The 20,708-nt window shown below is 41.9% G+C and overlaps 3 protein-coding genes and 5 non-coding genes across 11 annotated transcripts; 1 reads left to right on the plus strand and 7 right to left on the minus strand.

The window, feature by feature from the left end:
- Positions 1-344: 344 nt before the first annotated feature.
- SNAPC5 (small nuclear RNA activating complex polypeptide 5) lies at positions 345-2,531 on the minus strand. 2 transcript variants are annotated; one of them, XM_055815824.1, is made up of 3 exons: positions 2,139-2,292; positions 1,436-1,522; positions 345-861 (listed from the first exon to the last, which is right to left on the minus strand). In XM_055815824.1, exons 1-3 carry the CDS (start codon positions 2,226-2,228, stop codon positions 751-753), a joined length of 288 nt encoding a protein of 95 aa, XP_055671799.1. In that variant the 5' UTR covers positions 2,229-2,292; the 3' UTR covers positions 345-750. The 2 variants fall into 2 exon arrangements, with proteins under 2 accessions (XP_055671799.1, XP_055671792.1); XM_055815817.1 differs by lacking the exon at positions 345-861 and adding an exon at positions 868-1,192 and having other exon boundaries at positions 2,139-2,531.
- RPL4 (ribosomal protein L4) lies at positions 2,513-8,591 on the minus strand. The gene is made up of 10 exons (XM_055815807.1): positions 8,358-8,591; positions 6,739-6,910; positions 5,773-5,879; positions 5,195-5,333; positions 4,529-4,653; positions 4,006-4,135; positions 3,423-3,579; positions 3,176-3,259; positions 2,827-2,947; positions 2,513-2,734 (listed from the first exon to the last, which is right to left on the minus strand). Exons 1-10 carry the CDS (start codon positions 8,358-8,360, stop codon positions 2,594-2,596), a joined length of 1,179 nt encoding a protein of 392 aa, XP_055671782.1. The 5' UTR covers positions 8,361-8,591; the 3' UTR covers positions 2,513-2,593.
- On the minus strand, positions 3,890-3,960 carry LOC114011490 (small nucleolar RNA SNORD18). Its single transcript, XR_003553418.1, has one exon. It is a non-coding gene; the product is annotated as a small nucleolar RNA SNORD18 (small nucleolar RNA).
- LOC114011493 (small nucleolar RNA SNORD18) lies at positions 4,206-4,273 on the minus strand. The gene has a single exon (XR_003553421.1). It is a non-coding gene; the product is annotated as a small nucleolar RNA SNORD18 (small nucleolar RNA).
- On the minus strand, positions 5,399-5,498 carry LOC114011494 (small nucleolar RNA SNORD16). The gene has a single exon (XR_003553422.1). It is a non-coding gene; the product is annotated as a small nucleolar RNA SNORD16 (small nucleolar RNA).
- Positions 5,960-6,031, minus strand: LOC114011492 (small nucleolar RNA SNORD18). The gene has a single exon (XR_003553420.1). It is a non-coding gene; the product is annotated as a small nucleolar RNA SNORD18 (small nucleolar RNA).
- On the minus strand, positions 6,982-7,082 carry LOC114011495 (small nucleolar RNA SNORD16). The gene has a single exon (XR_003553423.1). It is a non-coding gene; the product is annotated as a small nucleolar RNA SNORD16 (small nucleolar RNA).
- On the plus strand, positions 8,539-20,327 carry ZWILCH (zwilch kinetochore protein). 3 transcript variants are annotated; one of them, XM_013297333.3, is made up of 18 exons: positions 8,539-8,683; positions 9,109-9,160; positions 10,351-10,446; positions 10,555-10,673; positions 11,348-11,544; positions 12,037-12,116; positions 12,420-12,575; positions 12,817-12,888; positions 13,232-13,325; positions 14,190-14,245; positions 15,425-15,527; positions 16,606-16,685; positions 16,902-17,058; positions 18,075-18,103; positions 18,501-18,637; positions 18,932-19,027; positions 19,117-19,235; positions 19,927-20,327. In XM_013297333.3, the coding sequence occupies exons 3-18, from the start codon at positions 10,423-10,425 to the stop codon at positions 20,016-20,018; spliced, it is 1,611 nt and encodes a 536-aa protein (XP_013152787.1). In that variant the 5' UTR covers positions 8,539-8,683; positions 9,109-9,160; positions 10,351-10,422; the 3' UTR covers positions 20,019-20,327. The 3 variants fall into 3 exon arrangements, with proteins under 3 accessions (XP_013152787.1, XP_055671753.1, XP_013152786.1); XM_055815778.1 differs by lacking the exon at positions 8,539-8,683 and adding an exon at positions 8,738-8,905; XM_013297332.3 differs by lacking the exons at positions 8,539-8,683; positions 9,109-9,160 and having other exon boundaries at positions 10,351-10,454.
- The last annotated feature ends 381 nt before the right edge of the window (positions 20,328-20,708 follow it).

Genomic DNA, 20,708 nt, shown 5'->3' on the forward strand with positions numbered 1-20,708 from the left:
CAAGTAACACAGAACTTAACTGTACGATTTGTGGACAAGTAAAAGGCTAGGTGGCTGCTACAGGGAAAGAGCAAAAGTAGAAAACCCTTCACTACTACAGTCAGGCTGAGAGTAAAGAGCACCAGTAGGTAGGAAGAGAGGCCACCTCATTACTGCAATCACAGTTGGCTTGACGGTGCAGGACCTGCTTCTCCCGTGTAGGAACACCTACCTCTCCATCACGCATCCAGTCTTCCACGTAACAGAGAACAGAGCAGCTGAATGCCTGGAGTCAATCCTGGACACATCTTTTCTCACCGTGTATCTTAAAATTCCCAGTTCAGGCAAATGAGGTTATAATATAATCATTGATTCAAGAAACCAGCCTCCACGGCCTGGTTTTATTTGTCAGCATCAGCAAATAAGAACAGACAAATTATTGCTTTTAGCGTACATGTTAAATTAGTCAGACTTGATTAACAGCTTCTCCCATCCACATATAAAAGACTTGGTAAGCTACATTAGATTGTAAATGTGGAACAGATTATATGCTACGTATTTGTGCAGCAAATTTTCCTTCTTTTAACATGTAAGCCAAGATGTGCCAAGCTTGTGACATTCATGTGTTCAAGAGTAACCTCCCTCGGCTCCAAGAGCCTGGCATATCGCACTGTTCATACACCGGACAAAACAAAAATCTGTTCGTGATTTTACAGTTGATGAAGAAATTCCTGAGTCTGTATTAAAAACCTTCTCTCCTTTTTCCTTCTCTCAAGAATCTGATTCCTCCTCCTCTTCCTCCTCCTCCTCTTCATGATGTTTAAGACTTAGGTGTAATTCAGTTTGATTGATAGCAGCCTCATTGTCCATCTGCCCAAGAGTCTGTTGCAATAAAAAAGTTTATCTTGCAAATTATCAAAACGAGCAGCGATACTGAATGCTTCTCCAATTGCTATTAAAACTGCACAGTCACAGGGTCGTTTAGAACCTCATTGCTAGAACTGCTGCCTGACTGCAAGAGCCCATCACACTGACAAGCACCGGTTCACAGAAGAGCTTCGCCTAGTTCAGGCTGGCCATACATTTTGTAAGTTCAGATGGAAGCTGTGCCTCCACCATTGGTTGGTTTAAACACTTGAAGAGTATCGGCACAACACTTAATGAGCGGCAAACTGAAGCTACGCCAGCAGAAAGGAGGCTTTTCTCCACCTCCCTGGAAACAACAGGCTGCTTTCAGGAATGGGAAAAGGCAAAAGCCTTGAAACATAAACCAGCACCAAACCAGACAGGTTTTGCAGCTGAGCTTTTCAGTTCACAAGCAGCATAAACACAGTCAGCGTGAAGAACTCTAAATGCAAACCACCCACAGCAGCACCTGCAGCTGCTCACAGCGCTGGCTCTCCCCGGCGCAGGGCAGGCCAGTGCCTCGCCTTCCCCCGGCAAGGGCTGCTCTTACCGTTTGTGTCTCCTCCGCAGCAGACGAAGAGGCTGCTACGCTCTCCTCCCCGGACCTCATCATGGACTGCAGCGCCAGCTCTTCCACCTGCAAACAAGGGAACGCAGAAGCCTTTGCTTTTATTTCTTGGACATTGTATTTCAAGTACTACATATTTAAAAAATCTATGTTTTTTTAATAACAGAAAGCTTTTAAATCGCGTTTCACCACTTTCCAGCTTCAATACACGGCAGGACGGTGACGACCCCGCACCAGCCGCGTTTAACGGGACAGCCCAGCTGTGTGTAGCTTCGCGTGTATTTTGCCGAGGTGAAAAGCCACGGGGGTTCAGCAGCAGGCACGGCCCCCCCGAGCGCGGCAGCCGCTGGCTCACAGCGCCGGTGCTGGGCGCAGTCACCGAGGCTGGAACAGACCTTTGGGACCACGGAGCCCACCCGTTAACCCGGCTCTGCCAAGCCCGCCACTAAGCCATGCCGCTAAGCGCCGCAGCCGCGCGGTTTCTAAGCGCCTGGAGGGGTGGCGGACCCCCGCGCCGCCGGTGCTCGCGGAGGCTGTACCCGCACCGCGCCTTAGGCCCCGGCCAACAGGCAGGCGCGGCCCCGCCGCAGCCCGCGCCCCCCCCCCCCCACCCCGCCTCCCGCCGCGCCGGGCCCGGCCGCCCCCGCCCCGCGTTGGGCCCCCGCCCCGGCCGGTGCCCGCGGACCTTGAGGCGGGTGAGCTGGTCGCGCAGCGCCGCCTTCACCCGCAGCAGCGTCTCCTCCTCCTTGCGCAGCTCCTGCAGGCGGCTCAGCATCCTGCGCCGCGCCCCGCCACGCCGCGGGCACCGCACCGGGCGGCGGCAGCGCCCCCTGCGGCAGGGCGGACCGCCCGCCCCCGCCCGCCCCCGCCCGCCGTCACGCCGCCGCCATTTGCACGTGTCCGGGCAGCGGCTGCCCCCGCGTGGCCGCTTGGCGTCACGGCCCCGCTCCGGCCCCAGCGGCGCCCCGGGCAGCCCGGCCCCGCCCTGCTCTTCGGTTTCCACTTGAAAACCGGCTCGAAAACGCAGGGCCGCGCCGGGAAGAACGCACAAGACGGCAGTTCCCTGCTCCGACAGCATTTATTGGCTGCAAACCCGCGGCACCGCGCTCCCAGCCCCAACGGGCGCGCACCGCGCAGGGTTCACGCTTCAGCCTTGGCCTTGGCCGCCGGCTTGGCTGCCTTGGCAGGCTTGGCCGCCTTGGCTGCGGTCTTGGCCCTGGGCTCGGCTGGGGCCTTGGCTGCAAGCTTGGCCTTGGCTTTCTTCTCCTCCTTAAGTTTATGCTAAAAAATAAAAGACAACAAAAATATCATCAGCACATAATCTGAAGCACCAAACCCTATTTCGGCTGCCAGCGGCTTCCACGCTCACTCACATTCTGCGCATGGCGCAGGATGGTGTTGCGTCGCATTGTTTTGGCATATGGGTTCAACTTGATCATGATTCTCAGGTTCTTCAGTGGGTTCTTCTTCAGGACTCTACGGCGAATCTTTTTCCTGAGAAGAAAACAGGTGTCACCATCTTATTTCACAATTCATGTTCTGCTACATTTTCCCTGAAGGTTGGAGCACCGTAATCTCTTACTATTTAAACCCAGAAATTAAAGAAACCCCAGCTCTACCCGACGTCCCAGCGCAGAGACTGCCAAACTCACTACAAAGCCTCGGGCGTGGCAGTTACTAAAGGGGCACAGCACTTCACATTCCTCAAGTAAGAATTCTTACTTTGGAGCACGCAGTGCCTTCTGGATTTCTTGGCTTCTCATGATTCTCCCAATGTCTGTATTGGTCATCTTGTGCATCGGCAGGCTGCGAAACAACGTCCAAAGCGTTAAGTTGGGTGATAAAAATATGGCTTGTTCAATGAAAACTGGCATTCAGGAAGAAGTACTCGTATTCATCTCACTAATATTCTGCCTCCCAACGGAAGAGCCCGTGACAGCCCCGCCGCGCCCATGCTGTCCGAGCTTACTTATAGTCGCTCTTCAGCGTAGCGGCTTTGCGCCAGGTGCCGTACAGATCATCCAGCTTGCGGAAGGCACTTTCCGTCCAAATGCAGAAACGTCCAACGTGGCCCCCGGGAGCAAGTCTCAGCAGGTTCAGCTTGTTCACATTGAGAAGAGTGATTCCTGTAGGAAAACAGGCAAACCAATCCCTTTAGTTTGGGATTAAAATAAAGGAATGCAAAACCAAGCAATAAACACATGAGAAAGCCCCTGTCTGTTTAAGTGTACTTCTTAGCTTCGACATTAGTTACACCTATGTATGAAAAATTATTACATTTTGAAAATAATCATCAGCCTTTTACCAGCAACAAACTTGACAGCCTCATTTTTAACTGCTCCAAATGCAGTTTTGGGTCAGCAACGGCTGTAACATTTGTCATAAACACCCTCCATATCACCAGAACACATTCTTAGAACATATTAGCTACTTCAGCAAGTCAGAACTTCCACAAAATCATGTGTTTCAGAAACACGGACCAGTGAAGTGGAATCTCATCATTCTAGGCAGTCTCCCAACCCCAAAGCAAGTGTGTCCCAGGTTAAAATTACCTGGGATATTCCGGAAGGCTCTAATGATACCATTGTCCTCGTTGTAGATGATGCAGGGCCCCCGGCGCTGGATCCGACGGCGATTCCTCATTTTACCCTTTCCGGCCCGCATACGCTGGGAGGCATAAACCTGTATAAAAATGACACGGTGAATATTCAAAATAGCCCAAATCCCACCAGTAAGACACAGTAAAACTGCTTTAGTCAGAACTTCACAATCATCACTGCGTATCTGAAACACGGACCAGTGAGAAGTTCATCATTCTTTACAGTTAAAGAAAAAAAAAAAAGCGTGCTATTAATGTTACACTAACACCAAAATGAAGACCATTACAGACAGAGTAAAGCAGTGTAGTAAGAAATTTACTTTGCTTAAACTCTTCTTTTTTTTACAGTTTCTAGTAGTTTTTTTACCAAGGCATTACTGGCAGCATCAAAACACACGCTATTTTGAGTTCCTACTGTGACAAGGCAGAGTCGAATCACCCAGGTTTTGCTTTTAAGAACATCCCCATCAACTCACCTTTTTGATGTCATTCCAAGCTTTAAGCTTCTTAAGAAGGAGAACAGCTTCCTTGGTTTTCTTGTAACTCTCGACTTTGTCCTCAACGACCAGAGGGAGTTCTGGAATCTCCTCAATGCGGTGGCCTAGCAAGGATTTTACAAGACACTAAGTTACCCACCGATCTCAGCTGTATGCATTTCTCAGGGTTATTGTCTTACATAGTCAGAAATGATACAAAACAATAAACGGTGGAAATTAAATTAATGATCTAATATTCAGGCCTAGTAGCACCGCAGCAGTGACATTTTAGTGGACTCATGGGTCTGCCTCTGACAGCACTTTACGTACCCAAGTATATATTAAGCAAACCTTTGGCTTCCATGAACAGAAATCAAGCCAAACTGCCGTGCAATTCAAAATTCAATTCCTTTCCATAAACTGCACAGACAAGATTCACATCAGCAACACACACAAAAGCGCCCCAGCATCACCTAACTTCCCACACCGCGTAACCGCTACCTTCCCGAGCTGTATGTAACAGTAATACCCTGCCACCCAGGAACAGACTGCCTCTAAAAAGAATTTAGTTATCCACGAGAAATGTTTTGAGTAATCACATAGTGACTGGTACTGCCCAGGCAACGCAGAACCACCAGCAAACATTTCCAGAGACAGAATTCTCACCTTTAGACATGACCAGTGCCGGAAGAGCAGAGGCTGCCAGAGCAGAACAGATGGCGTAACGCTTTTGAGTCGTGTTCACTCTACGGTGCCAGCGTCGCCAAGTCTTGGTTGGGGCAAACATGCGGCCTCCACGACACATCTATGTATCTACAGTTAAGAACAACCTTTCTGAAGCTTCTTTTTCTAGTGAGACTCTTTAGTCCTTGCTCAGCATTAACTGTTCGTCAACCATCTGTACCAGTATGCTGACAGCAGGCAACTGTCACTGAGCACAGAGTAGGACGCAAATTACGACATCATGGCAAGACAATATGCATCACATGAGATTCAAGGCATCCACGGCTCTTGCAGTGTGTGTGGGAAATCAGTGACAGCTGCTGTTCATTAAAGCAAGTCTGAATTTGCATTCAGAAGGTTCTAATCACATTACAAATTTCTCAAGCCTGGTGGTCTAGATCCCTGCAGGTAGCCATTACCTCAAGTAGAAGATTCCATTTCACATTTACATACTTAAAAAATAATTTTTCTGCTTGATGAGTTCAGTGCACCCAATGCAAGCAGCAGCTATGAAAGGATACATTTCCAAAGGCACCCTGGCCAGAGCGGTGAGTTCCACCACCTCGTACTCGAGGAATACGAGCAACAGCTCTCCCAGTACCCCAAGATTCGGCACTGGTCTGATGACCTGGAACAGAAACATTTTAACTCACATAGCGACATCGCTGCAATTTTCCCAAAGTCACAGATACACTGAGTTCAAGAACACCAATCAGAACTTCCACTGTTATCATGTGTTTCAAAAACACGGACCAATGAAGTGGAATCTCATCAGTTCAGCAAAACTAATCCTGATCAGGGGTAAACTAACTCTTACCACATTAAAGATGTGTTTTGGTAGAATCAAGTACATTAACACATGAACTTCTAAGCTTGATTCTCAATTTGGAGGTCCAAAGTGGCACTGCTGTTCCTAGTAAGCTAAAATGTTTACGTGAAACACCATCAGAAACAAACTTGATAATGCATGTTCCTAGCACAAATTTATTGGGAAGCAGAAGCTCTCTGCACCTGCAAGCTTTTGAAGCAACTCTTTTTATTTATGCCCATTTGCACAGGTTTCTTCTTGGCAAATGCCTCAGCGAAGTGCCATGTGGTCAACCTGGAGCAGGGATTATAAAGCACTATTTTTCATCACAGTTTTGCGCCTGATCAATGCTTTCAGACATTTTCTGTTTTTCTTGCAAAGAATGTAGATTCCACTCAAGGAGCTAGGCACCACAGCACTCCTGGTAACAACATTTCAGATAAAAGCCCAGATGCATCAAGAACTTACATCACCATGCTGTTCCCCAGAATATTACAAAAATTTCATACAATTTTAAATGAGATTGAATAACCAGAAGAGTTGCCTCTCCTTCTATACAGAACCCCACTGAACAGAGCTTCTCTTATTTCAGTTCTAAATTAGTTTCAATTTTAGCTCACCTACATTAAAGTCAAAGGTTAACACAAGCATTTCTCTCCATTTTGTGGTCTAGCCATACCTGCAAGTTCACTGACAGCATAGGGCTGCCGGTTGTTCTTGCGCAAATTGGTGTGAACGAAGTTCACAACATCGGGGCGAATGGGAGCCTTGAACACAGCAGGCAAGGTGACATTTTTGCCTGATGCTTCCCCCTTCTCAGAGTAGACTGATATCAACGGTCGAGCGCAAGCCTGAAAAAGAAAAAAACCCAGCTCTGAAGCACAAGTAAGGTCAATTGTTAGCACTCAGTTTCATCAAATATTGCTCAGAATGAAGGGGTCTTCAGTTCAACAGTGCCAGCATGCTGACAGCAGGCAACTGTCACTGAACACTGGATAAGACGCAAATTACATCATCATAGCAATGATTTTCACTTAAAATCGTACTCCACAGCACAATCCACATTCAGAAAACTGTACCTGAGGTTTGAAATTCAATCGATTTCCAAGTCATTTGAGCAAAACTAACCTAGAAGTGAAACTCTGGGCTCTTTAGAAACACCTTCTAAATTACTTCCCTTCTACCATTTAAAAGAGCCTATATAAAATCCACCTGTGTTTATCCAGTTCACCAAAAGCTTGTTATTTAGATTGTGTTTAACATTTGAAACGGTGCAGCGACTTCTCCAATATAGACTACAAGCAACCAAACTTAGCATCAGACTGAAGTTTGTAAGATTGTAAAGCCTGGGCACTCTGAACAATCCCTGATGCCTCAAAATTTGAGATGAAAAATTTAACTGCTAGCAGTACCAGCTTCCCTTCCAAAAGCTGAAGAGATGTCCAATAATCGCCTGCTGGTACGACCAACACCCTTTAAAAAAATTATCTTTTAGCATTATACTGTATTTGTTATTAATTAATAACTCGTGGCAATAGCACAGGCAAAGCATCTTCCTTCCCCTTCCCATCCACAATTCATTTTAGAGGTATTAAAAATACTACATGACTCAGAACTAACCACCTAACAGCAAAGTACTATCTGTGTATCCAATACTGGTTACTAGCAAGGCACCGACTGCTGCAGTTAGTGTGGAGACCCCAACGCAAGAAAAAAACTTGATCAGGGTGAAGGAACCATATCAAAACCTCAGTTGTACTGGTAAGATACGTTGTTCATTTGCGACCTGGTTCCAGACCAAGGCCTCTAAAAAGCCTGTTTCGGAACAACAAAAAAAGGTTAAAATAAACAAAAGGGGTTTTACAGAAATCACTCTTTTTCACTCTACACGGGTGCAAAGCATCCGTTTGGCTTTGCTTTAGAGAAACACGTGAGCAAAATAAAAAAGCCCTGCCAGGAGGTGACGCGGGCCCCACGTCCCACGCTGCCCGAGGACAGCGTGACTTCTAACGTCCCGAGCCGAGCTCTCGGCCGCGACCCCCGCCGCGGCCCGCCCCGGCCCCTCTCCAGCCCGCCGGCCGGCCCGGCCTCCCCACACCGCTCCACGCGGCAGGCCCAGCGCTGACGGCTCCAAAATGGCGGCCGCCCGGCCGCCCCACGCCCCCAGCCCTCGGGCTGCCCGCGGCACGGCTCTGCCCGCCGGCACGGCCTGCCTCCCACCAGCCCCGACCCGCTACCCGGCCCGGCCCCGGCCCCGGCCCCCCCCGGCCCGCCGCGCTCCCGCGGCCCGCGCCTCACCATGGTGGCGGCGGCGGAGCCTCTCGTGCTGCCGCCCGTCCCCGCCGCAGCCCCGACCGGAAAAGGAAGGACTCGGCCCTCTCGCCTCAGATGAGCGATGTCCTTCCGCACCCTGCCCGCCGCCTTCTGCCGCGCTGGCCGGTCGGCTCCGGACCCCGGCCTTAGGCCGAGCCCCTCCGGCTGCGCCGCGCCGCGCGGTGCCCAGCTCTCTCCCTCCTGGCCCCTCTGTCGCTCTCAGTCGCCTCCCAAACCGGGGAACTCCTTTCTGGCGGAGGGATTCAACGTGACGAGTCACTCAGTCTCACAGAAATTATAACATTTTTGAGGTAATTTTTTTCTTTTTCCTCCACGAGGAGGCGTGCGGAGAGAATAAATACAAATAAAAATTTCTCCTAGGAGAGTAAAGAATAATTATTTTGTCTCCGTCGGGCACCCGCCCCGGATGTAGGGGCGGGGGGGCGGGCGAGGCGCGCAGTTCAGTTGCGGCGGGCGGCGATGGCGGCGGCGCGGTGGCGGGCGGCTGCCGCGCTGTACGGGCAGCTGCGCCGGTGGGTCCGGGCCCGCCGCGGGGTGGCGGCTGCCGTGACGCTGAGGGGGCTGGCTTGGGGCAGCGGCGCCCCGGCGTGGGGGGAAGCTGCCGAGGCACAGATTCTGGATCTGCGGTGGTGTAGTTTACGCAATTAAGCTTAGTGCTTAATGAGGAATGCAGAGGAAAAGATATTACGTACGTTAACGTTTTATTTTCTTTTAGAATATATGAAGAAGCGGGGAGAAGCACCCCTGAACATCCGTATCTCTTCGAGGTAAGTATATCTGTGAAAATACAGTCACGTAACCTGTGTGTGTGTGTTTAAAATGCGCAGCCATTGACCGACAGCTGAATTATGTGTGGGGATATCGCATAAAAAAGAATATTTACCTCAGCAACACCTCCTTGGGTCTGCCTCTGCCTCAGGAGGGGGAAGGAGACCCGGTGCCAGAGTGCCGCCCTCCCGGGGCCGGCACCAGCCTGCACCTCCCTGCTCATTCCCGCCTTCCACCTGATATTTTTGGCACCTGTTAACAGTTATCTTGTTTGTAACTGTTGTGATGATCAGGTACACCAGCGAGTGTGGGGCTGCGGCGGGCGGCTGCTGGTGGGAGCGGAACGAGCTGCTGCAGCCCCTGCGCGGCTGTGGCCTGCACTCGGGGGGTTGGGGGGGGGAGCTTTGTGCTTCACTTGCAGCTCTGGTGGCACGCTTTTTATCTAAGTACTTTTATGAGGGGTAAGATAACTGTATGAGAACAGCGGTTGCTTCAAGTGGCTTTTGGAACGTGGGAATGGCGGGAAAATCTCTAATGCTATTTAGTTGTGTTAATCTTGGGATTTGTGTAGGTTTGATAATAGCTTGGAAATAAAATCAAGTGATTGTTTAAATATACAGTAATGTGAAAAACAGACTAGATGTGAGGGATCAAGCAATACTTCTCTGTGTGCATGGAAAAACCTAAGACTGATATCCCTTCGTTCTCGCGAACAGGCTTGATTCATTTAATGTCTCCAAACAGTGCTTAGAGCTCTCATGAGACATTCAGAGAAATGATCAATTGATACTTAATGTTACTTTAAACGAGCAATCTCCATCTCAAGGATATCTGTTGACTGCAGTCGCTACTTGACAGCAATGATCCCTCATGTCTCGGATTATCTGAAGTTTTGTGCGTCAAACCAAACCTCAGTTTCTCAAAGAATCAAACTGTTAAAGATTAATTTTTTTGTGTTGGTTAGTTGAAAGCTGTTGCATTTTCAGTTGATTTGATTCCACCTCTGGCATGCAGCAACTGTGTTCTCCTGAAGTAAGAAAGCCTTATGAGTTACGAGTGGTTACAGTAGGGTTGGGAAATGGTTTGTGGAATTAGTTATTAATTTTGCAATTTCTGGTGTAAAAAAATGCTGAAATGGAGCATTTGTATGTAGTGTATTAAAGTTTTTGCTTTTGGGGTTTTTTTTCAGACTGATGTAGAGATCTGTTTGATTGGTGGTAGTCACAAAAGTCCCATCAGAGGATTTTGGAATGGAAAAAGTATGATATATATTTTGCAGAAAGCAGTAAGTGTGTATGTTGTTAATTTTTTTCATGTAATCTAGACTTTTGAATTCCCATCAAATATTTTCACATACCTTGCACTTTTTGACTTACCTATGCATTTTGCTTAGAGACACAATGAAGAAGGTGACCCAATGGAAAAATCAAAAACTGATGATGCTATTTATGCTTCTGAGCTTTCACCAAAGGAGAGTTCTGGGCCAGTGGCTCTTTCTGTCAGCAGAGCAAAGTAAGTGTCAAAGGTCTTCCTCCCCTTTTGATGTAGTTTTCTTCTGCAACTTTTGTTTCTCTTGCTAATATTGAGAATCTGTATTATTTCTAGACCCCCCAAATTAAATTACTAATTATTTTAGGGAGTAGATACTTTTCATCCTGCAAAATGGTCTCCCCTGGCTAAAAGTATTCCTAACAAAGTAGCTAAAGTCAAGGTACTGGAAAAGTGCTTGTGAGCTGTCCCATTAGGTTAATGGGACTGTCTGGGTGTAGGCGAGCAAAGAAAGCTTACTAAGACTTCAGTGCTTGTTTTTGTAAAGCTTCTGTTAAAAAAATAAATAAATAAAGCTGATTGGGATCTTTGGCTCTTAATAAAATATCAAGGCATGGTACCAAAACATGGTGACTAGTTTGCTTAAGTACCTTATCCTTTTAACATGCTTAAAATGTAAGATTAAATTATAACTTCAGAATCTTCAGTGTAAATTAAAATATTATATTAAATATATTCTCAGTTATGATATTTTTTTTCCTCCTTTGTGACTTCAGAGGATTATAATACTGCATTCTTTTTGTGAAATGATTTGATGTCTGCTAATGAAGCATAGTAGATAGGAGTCTTACGTAAGGAATAGATTTAGCTATACTTTCTGGCATCTTTATATATTTTTTTTCTGTTCATATTTCTAGGCAGTTGATTTCATTATATACAATGGCACAAAATCCAAATATGACGCACTTGCAGATAGGTGAACTGGTTGTGCTCCCTCCCCTCTGGATAAGGTGTGATGGTTCTGATCCTGAACATACTTGTTGGCTTGGAGCTGAACCTCTGAAAGCTGGAAACAAAATCACAGGGATCAATCTGTATATGGTTACATGTGATAGTAAGTTTATAATGTTACACATACAATTACATAAGGAAGGATTAAAAATGTAGGAATGTTGATGTAGTGCTGCTATGTTTGTTCTTTGTGTGATGTTGGCTTGGTACTACTCTATCGTCCTTTTTTAAAAAAAACAGGGAGGTAGGAAAGAAAGATAGAGAAAAGAAAAGATGTTTTTAACCCATGGTGTGTGGGGGAGATAACTTTTTAACATAATGCAATAGTAACTGCAGGATACCTTCACTCAGGTGCAGTAACTTAGCAGACTTAAATTGCTGCCATTCAACTTCTTACACAAGCAGACTCTTATAGAACATTTATATGTTAACACCAGCTCTTACTAACAATAGGACAAACGCAAGAAGAATGCCTGCCTTCTAAAAAGCAACACAAGTTGTACTTGCCTGAAAGGAGTATTTGAGAATTAATTTTAAGCACCAAACTTGAATTCTGTCAAATGTTCTTTTGATTCTTACTTTTTTCCTTTCCTAGGTCCTACAGCTAATAAAACCAATTTTGCAAACCTGGAAGAGCTCAAAATGGCACATAAAATGACCCATCACACATCTAATGTAGGTTTTTACAGTCTGTCATGACTCCAATCTAAGTTTCAAAACTCTGGGTTTGGGTGTATGATACTGGTTTTGGGAAGCTTTATAGATCTATTTAGAAACTCACTTTCGTATGATTCTATAGTATAATAGTTTGAAGTATCTTTTGAACTCCCTATGTTGTAATGCGTTTGTCGGATACTAGCCCTTTTTGTGTGTGTGCTTGAAATGCTTTTAAAATTATTTTGCATGCGTACAAAATGATGTGCTGGTTTGGGCATTTTTTGCTGTTTTTTTAAAATTTATTTAATCTGTTCATTTTAGGTGATGACAAAAGGTTTTGTTCAGTATGAACTTAGTAGAGCTGCTGCAGTAGGGGACACAATTGTACGATATGAAAGGAATATATATGTTGATATTACCTGGAATCCTATAGATAAGATTCTGCAGACACCCCCGCTAATTTCAGCTGCCACACTGGTAAGTCAAGAAGGAAAAAGCAAACAAACCCAAACTCTTTCCATGGCTTACATCATGAGTAGTGTAAAGGATAGAAAGTAAGTTTGACTCCTGATATTTGTGTTTATTATTCTTTATTTAAGCAACACAATGTATTCTTAAGCTAATTCATAAATTATGCTAATGAGAGTTTTACTAATGAAGATTTTAGGACTCTTGCTTTTGAAAGTTTGAAACTGACACAAACTTCTGGAACTTTCAGAATATTGCAGTGGAGTCCGGGGACCCCCGAAGTCCTGTATATCAGCTATATAAGGAACTGCAGTTTCTTCTTGTAAGTATAAGTGAGAAATTCCAATTTCAGATTTACATGGAATCGTGATATATTTTTTTGGTGTTAATTTACTTTATTTAAAACTTTATCAGATGTTTCAAAGATAACTTTAGGCTTTTATTTTAGAATAAACTTTGAGTTCAATTTTAGGAATCTTGAAGACCAAGAGGACAACTCATGAACACCAAAGCCAGGAAATTCAAGAAGTTTCTAAATTGATGGTTAGCTGTACAGAGAGAGTTGTATGACCCTTGGAGAAGTTAACTACATCTTGATGTATGACACATGTGGAACCTCAAACAAGAACTGATTTGTGTTATTTTGATTTTCACGCTGCCTTTAGGCTTTGGCCGAGGGTTTGAAGACAGGTGTGACTGAGTGGCCTCAGCCCTTACAGTCCGATTCAGCTGTCAAACTGGTACAGGAATTTCTGACTGGTAATTGCTGCTTGATACTTGGGGGGATGTCACATTTCATAGAAATAAAAAAAAAGAAGTTCCACATACAATTTTTAAAGTATTAGAATTAGACATGTTAATTTCTATGCTATAACTACCTACACAAAGTAGTTAAATAGGTAAGTACATCTCTGTCATTTTTCTTTGTCCTAATATCTTTTATAAAAGTAGTAATTCTTTATAAAATGACACAATTATCTTTAAAAAGCAATTGAGAGATTTCTGGATGCATCTTTCAAGTTTATCTGGCACACATATGAGCTTCTAAATGTGCTAAGTGTCCCTTTGCTGGTGGAAAACAATACTTTGATGACATCTTAAAATGAAGTGAATTACTGATTCCTTCTGAATACTGTTGTGAACAATATGTGTATTGTCAGAAGATTAAGATACTAGAACACAAGTCTAAAAAGAGAATCATATGTAGGAATGCACCAAGAGATTTTCAAATACAACTGTAAATTTTTTTAGTATGTGGATGAAATTTCGGCAAAAGATACAACAGGCTAAAACTCTGACAAATACATATGGAAGAAAACCAGAGACACTTACTAGACCACTTACTACCCCTTTTTGCTTCCACACTGGAATGTAACAAGTTAATACTTAGAATTTAGTAAAGGTATATGGGGAAAATCTATAGCTTATAATAAAAAATATTGAAGAAATTATCTTTTCAGACTCTATTCTTACCCAGTAAAACCAATTCTGAAGTGGATAAATTTGTCTATTAGCCATCCAGTCAGTGTATTTGTTAATTATGATGTGTCTGGGGATTTATACAATGGGTTTGATGGTATTTTTTTTTTCATAATGATGAAATTTATTTTTGTTGTCTGCTAGATCTAAAGAAGAAGCTGGATGGATATTGTATATCTGGGAACAAGAATGAAACGGAGGTATATGCAATTTCCTACTGATTGCTGTGTTATCTTGTTTCCCTTATAACTGTAATTGTTTCATATTTTGACTGTCTTGTATATTATTTAGGTATATATACAAATAGACAAAGATGTAAAGAAAGAAAGATCTCTTGCTTTCTGTTTCTGCTGTGTCAAAATAAGGGAAGAAGGCCTTACGGCAAAATTAGGAATTCCGTAGCTATTCTCTAATAGAAAGTCCACGTAATTTTTACCTTCAGAAAACCTCCCCCCCCCCCCTTTTTTTTTTATCTGAATGATCTACCAGTGCCTATTATTCTTTATATAACTTAGTGGCGTGGAGCTGTTTTGATTTGCTTCATTACCCTGCTTTTTTGCTACCAAAAGCTTGCAAATTGAACTGTTTGTCAGCTGCAATCACACACCATTGTCTGTCATCACCTAAAGCTATCAGTCTCCTGATGTCCTAGTTTCTTTCAGGAGTTCTGATCTTTACACTATTCCGTTCTATCGCTAATTTGCTTTTCTTGCCTAATTTAATGATTTGGGGCCAATTTAATAGTATCAATTGGATATGTGCTCTATTTATCTAAAGCCATATGATATTCTAAAGCAATGGACAAATACAAATTAGAAAAATGTCTTCAGCTATATTAAGATTCTTTTTCCCTTTCAGTCTACGAGGAAAGGTTTTGAGTCTTTTTGCTATTGAGAGGGAAGTTGCGTTTTGTCGATAAGCTAAAAATATAGTGATTTCTGTATCAGCTAAACCAGAAGGATTTAGGATCAGGGTAACAGGAAGATAGTCTTGTGTTCTGAGAATTTTGGCGTCCCAGGGCACTGTGTCTCGTGCTATTGTAAGGCAAAAAGGACCATCCTGAGCTAAGCAGTTGGGTTTTGCTAGGCAGTCTGGTCGAGCTTTACTTGGCTATGATTGAAAGTCTTTCTGATAGCAGGCTTCACTTCCTGGTCCAAAGCTAGCAGTGATCCAGTGTGATCATTCTGAAGAGGATTAGTCTCATGTTTAAATAAAAATATGCTTCCAAATTACTGTGCGCTAGTGGTTTCTGTGTGGTAGTTTCCCTGGAAAAGGAGAAAAATTAGTGATGTACCCGGTTTTGATCTCTGGAGAAAATTTGAATTCATAAGGTCTTTGAATCTTAGGCATCCTTTTTTACTTAAGACGAATACTTTCAGAAAATCAAATGTGACACAGCTGCGGTGGACAGTTCAATAAAATCAGTCTTCAGTGAGCGAGAAGACCTGGATTTTGCTGAACAATTATGGTGCAAAATGAGAAGTAAGTGTATTGTGGGGTTTTGCCTCATATGTTTTACTTCAATTCTTCTGTTCTGTGTATCTACTATACTGTACTGCTTTCTCTGTGAAATGTATATAAATTTCTCTGAGTTTTAAGGACTGGTCAGCTCTTCAGAAAATTATCAACAGGCTTTTTCTAAAAGAGCTAGTTTTAGAATTGTAAGATGATATACTTCCTTACAACATATAAAGGTAGACCAGCATCTAGCAGGGGATACTATATTTCATTTTATTGTAAAAGGTAATAAAGAGTCGGTAGTACTCATCTGCTCTAAGACTGAAAACTTTATCAAATGTTTGTGTTTCTAGATCTGAAGGACGATTTTTAAGTTGATAAAGCTGGACAGAACCTTTATCATTTTTGTAATACCTCTCACAATCCTTCAGTAAAATATATTTTTATGAATTTATTTTCAGATTGCTAATTAACTTTTGTTAAGCTGTTCCAGAATTTGGAACAACTTCTTTCTGTTTGAGGGGTGGAGTTATGCAACTTTTAAATCCCTTGCATTTCTACTAGTGTGACCACTGTTGTGTTTAGCTGTAGATAGCTACAATTGTTTTTTGGTTTTCTTTTAGTTGTAGATAGCGAAAATGTACTGTGATTGCAGCAGTGTGTCCTGCATAAAGGCAGTGTTAGCTGCACAATGTTGAAGGTTTTTTTCTTGCTTAGGAAGCAGTTAGTTGGATAAATGGACACTAATAGTTCATATTCTAGATAGATGTTCAGTTAAATTTATGAAATGTGCCGAGCTTCAATGTATATAGAAAGAATGTAGCCAAAATGTGTTACATGACAATCTGCTTCTGCCCTGTGCTGTTCTTCAACAGTCAAGTGCAGTTCAGTGGTCTCTTGATCATTGTTTCTTTAGAGTAACCCTTTTTACAATCATGATATGAAAAACTTAACAAAAAGCAGTGCAATCTCTCATTTCAGCTATCGCTCTTTAAATGAGGGGGTTTGTTCTTGCAAGTATGTGTTGGCCTATTGTTACTGACTTAACAGCTAGACAGAGAGCCTGGACTGATAAATAAAATACTGCATCTTTTTTCTTAAGGTGTCAGTTCCTATCAAGAGTTGATAGATTGTTTCACACTGATCATAAAATCCCTGGAACATGGTGAGATGCAGCCGTGGGTATGTATTTGTATTTCACAATATATGTTAAAATTTTGAGTTGTTTGAAGTAGAATATAGCTTGTCACTTAACTGCTCCTCGTTTCTGTGTTTATTGTTTTGTAAATAACTCACATATCAGAGTTTGCCTCGGTTTCCATGGTGTTGTACTTCTAAACAATGTTTATGATGTTTTGTACACAGTTAACACCACAATAAAACTTTTCTAATTTTTAGATTCATCAAGGGAGTAGCAGTTTGCTAAGTAAATTGATTCAGCAGTCTTATCATGGAAAGATGGAGGTCATTTCCCTCGATGGCATCACTCCAGTTCAAATGCTCCTGGAGATTGGTTTGGATAAGGTGAAGAAGGATTATGTCAATTTTTTCGTCGGTAAGCCTGATAGCTGTTACCTTTCCTTTCAAATCTCTAATCATGTTATTTCATGCAGGAAACAATGAAGGTTTTGGTAACCTTGATCTCACTTCTGCTCCCATCTGCTGAAATGCTGTTTCCAGCCTCCTTAGTAATTATACTTCTAAGTTGTATATAGTTTTGAAATGAAAAAAACCTACTTTTGTTGAATTACTTTGTTTCAAAATAACTATAGCTTGCATAACAGTATTTCTTTTTCAATTTGAAAAAACCTTTAAGTTGACCTTCAGATAAAATAAATATCAGATTTATATAACTGTGGATTGTTTTGTTTCCTTATCTGTTTGCTGTAGGTGAAAAAATAGCACTCTCTTGTTCTTTCTGTCTTTTCCTTTATGGTCTACATGGGTTAAAAGGAAATGAGGCGAGGGTATTTATTTGTAATAGCTGTGTCTGTACAGTCTGTAGTATTTAGAATGATATTTTTAATTAGTCTTATATATATAATATTGGAAACAAAAGCTAGGGTGGAAAGCTTTTTGTAAATTACATGTTTTTTCTCTTGAAAACATGGCTTTGTTTTCAGTGTTACAGCTTTCATATTATTATTTTTTTTAATCTGTGCAAGGGGTTTGTGGTTTATCATTGTTGTTACCTGCATCACTTGTCTCTTCATGTCTTCATTTATTTTTTGCTTTTCATCCTGTTTTCATTCTTGGTTTCATTTGCTTTTTTATTTTCACTATTTGTAAATCTATGTCCTAAGGAGGGTGGTTGTCTCCAAGTATGTGGTGGGTTTCTTCATTGTGCAGCCTTGGTGGTAAATAAAATAATGCCTATACAGCCATGCCACTTTACAGGTGTTTTCTTGTTTTGAGTGAGTAATCATGTCAATAAATCGTATCACAGTCCTAGTGACATTGTGCTTTTCTTTGGTAGAATTCCCTGTTTGATTACCTGAAAGTTGCTTATATTTCATCAGATGCTATATAGTAAATTTTAATATTTTCCCCCTGCCCCTGTTCATTTTACAGGCCAGGAACTTGCAACATTAACCTACTTGGTGAGATGCTTTATTTTTATTTTTTTTTAACTCTGAAAGTAGTATAAAGTAGAGCACACCTAGCTGATGGTGGGATGCAAGTCATATCATTCCTATAAGCTGAGAAACTGAATTGCAAATCGTAAGGATGAAACAATATACTGCAGAAATGTCATTATGTTGTTGCCTTATTTGTATATTGTTTCCTGGGTATCTGGTATGGGTCATTGTCAGGCAAGGCAGTGAACCTTTGCCTGTACTTTGATAGCATGGAACTTTGTTCTGAGTTTGCTGGGCCATTCTTAAAATTCGAGCTTCTCAAAAGAAACAGGAAAATTATTTCAGTATACTGAGGATGTGTTGTGTGTCTGTAGAAATTGAGTGTCCAGTTAAGAGCAGAAGCTGTTTGCTGTTGCAGGATTACTTCATTTCCACATCAGTAGATCTACAAGAACAAGTTCATCGTGTTCAAAAGCTTCACCATATGCTGGAAATAATGCTCAGCTGTACAGTCTTACTTGAGTTTAAACATGAGAACCTCTTCCCTTTGACACAGTAATTATTGCTTTTTTACTTCTTGCTCTTTAAATGACAAAACCAAATAGATTCTTTTTGACAGTTGTAAAGAAACTCTCTTATAAAAAAAAAAAAGCAGCCCTGCTTAATGTTGATGATAATGAGACTGGAGAAGCAGCAATTATATCTTCCTGCTAAATTTTGCTCTGTGACTAAAATCTGTAAACCAAAGGAAATCCTGAAATCAGAGAGTATAGCTAATTTTGCACAAGGTTTATGCAATGTTGCACAGATTTTTCTCCAACGAAAGTAACTAGTTGATATCTGTTCTAGAATTTGCATAAAGTATTATAAGGAAAACCCTCTGAATGAGAAACATGTATTTCAACTGCCGATCAGACCAGCTCTTGTCAAGAAATTCTATCGCAAGTAAGAGAAACTTCAATGTTTGTAGCATTAAAATTCAGATGTGACAGAATACATGACTGAGTTTTGACATTTTTTGATTATTCTCTCAGTGATCAACCAGAAGTATGGAAGGTGGACATAAGTAGTGGGCATGGACTGCAGAAGGTTAGAACAACATGGCAAGTTAGTACTAATCCTCCAGCTGAACATAAGCTATCAAACAATACAGGTGAGGAATATTTGTAGTGAAATGAAATAGTGAAAGTACATGCTTCAAATAAATTCATTTTTTATACTGGGTTTTGGTGGGTCTAAATGTTTTCGTACTTACACTTTTCAGCAAAAGAGAAATGATGTTTTGCCTTTTAACAAAAGGGTGAGATGGTATTTAGAGACTAAAAAAATTTCAGAAAGTGGTGACTTTCTGCCCTCTCACCTTTGCTGAGTTGTTTTTAACGTTAAAATGTTGGAATAGTTCCAAATACAATATGATTAAGCATTCATTATGCTGACTTAGAACTTATTTCTAAAATCTTTGCCAGTGTATCTGAGAATGGGTTTGAAGAGAAATTTACCTGGTTTTGAATGCTGGTCTCTAGTCAGAGAAGCAAGCAGGTGCTAAAGAGAGAAGACATGCCTTGCTGCAATCAAATGTAGAACAAGTGAAAAAGCATGAGAAGGGGGAAGAATTAAACATACAGACTGGTATAGAAATAATTTGCCTTTTTGCGGTGAGGTTTGATACAGGGTAATGCTTTAGTAAAGCTTTCCTGTCATTCTTAGTTTTTTTTAATGAAGTGCTACTTACAGTAAACCTGAAGTTTTGAAACCAGTTCTTGAAGCTGCTGTGTGAACTAATCACTGCAATTTCTCTTTCTAAGAAGAGTGGCTCATCATATCTTTTCCTTTTGTTTATGCAGGTCTCTTTTCTGATTCCACGGTTAAAGAAAGCAGTGAAGAAAAAATGTATTTTATTACAATGGCTAAGTGCAGTCAGGTGCATTTCACATAATGCATGTTACTCTGCAGGCAGGCACTTGAAAGGTACAGTAAAGGGGAAGGTTCAGTATTGTCTGTGTCCCAACAGTATATTTAGGAACACCCTGTGACTGGAAGAGCAATGTATCTTTTAAAAAGAGTTACTTGCTTTAGTATGCTTGAAGTGTAACATAAATAGCCATAGTTCATCCGTACGCACCTAGTTTGTTTATAAAGGTTGTGCAATTATAACTGTACAGTATAATTATCCTGAAAATACAGTAGATATTTTTGTTCATATATTTACAATCATTCAATAAAGTTCTGCACTTTGGGGTTTAAAGTTTTATTTTTATTCATTAAGAATGCAATCAGACACTGTTCAAAGTGTGAATTATCTTAACAAAACAAGCAATATTGTCATGTTTTCCTGGTGTCAAGTGACATTTCATCATCCAGATATATTTGGGAAGTGTTCGTGCAGGGCATTTTGAACTTCTTACAGTTTGATTTTCTTTGTCCTTGTATTTATATTTTGGAGTATTCTTGGATATACTTCTCTTTCCTCTTCAAATTAATTTTTTTCCTTCATGCAAAGTAATTATTTTAGAAATGTTGTCTTTGTATACTTTTGCATCATTTTTTGGGAAAAAAAAGTCAGTATAAGTGGCCGGGCATAATCATTTTAATACATGGGGATGAGAGATGTGTATGTTCTTATGTT

This window comes from Falco peregrinus, chromosome 1 (assembly GCF_023634155.1).
Source record: "Falco peregrinus isolate bFalPer1 chromosome 1, bFalPer1.pri, whole genome shotgun sequence".
NCBI lineage: Eukaryota > Metazoa > Chordata > Aves > Falconiformes > Falconidae > Falco > Falco peregrinus.

Coding starts and splice junctions, on each gene's coding strand:
- SNAPC5 (XM_055815817.1), bottom strand. CDS start 2,531: ATGCTGTCGGAGCAGGGAACTGCCGTCTTGTGCGTTCTTCCCGGCGCG. Junction 1,523..2,138: donor ACCAGCTCACCCGCCTCAAG/GTCCGCGGGCAC, acceptor CCTTGTTTGCAG/GTGGAAGAGCTGGCGCTGCA. Junction 1,193..1,435: donor CTGCGGAGGAGACACAAACG/GTAAGAGCAGCC, acceptor TGTTGTTTCCAG/GGAGGTGGAGAAAAGCCTCC.
- RPL4 (XM_055815807.1), bottom strand. Junction 5,334..5,772: donor GCCAGGGTGCCTTTGGAAAT/GTATCCTTTCAT, acceptor GTAGATACATAG/ATGTGTCGTGGAGGCCGCAT. Junction 4,136..4,528: donor CTTGGAATGACATCAAAAAG/GTGAGTTGATGG, acceptor ATTTTTATACAG/GTTTATGCCTCCCAGCGTAT.
- ZWILCH (XM_055815778.1), top strand. CDS start 8,853: ATGGCGGCGGCGCGGTGGCGGGCGGCTGCCGCGCTGTACGGGCAGCTG. Junction 15,528..16,605: donor ATTATGGTGCAAAATGAGAA/GTAAGTGTATTG, acceptor TTTTTTCTTAAG/GTGTCAGTTCCTATCAAGAG. Junction 19,236..19,926: donor TAAGCTATCAAACAATACAG/GTGAGGAATATT, acceptor TTGTTTATGCAG/GTCTCTTTTCTGATTCCACG.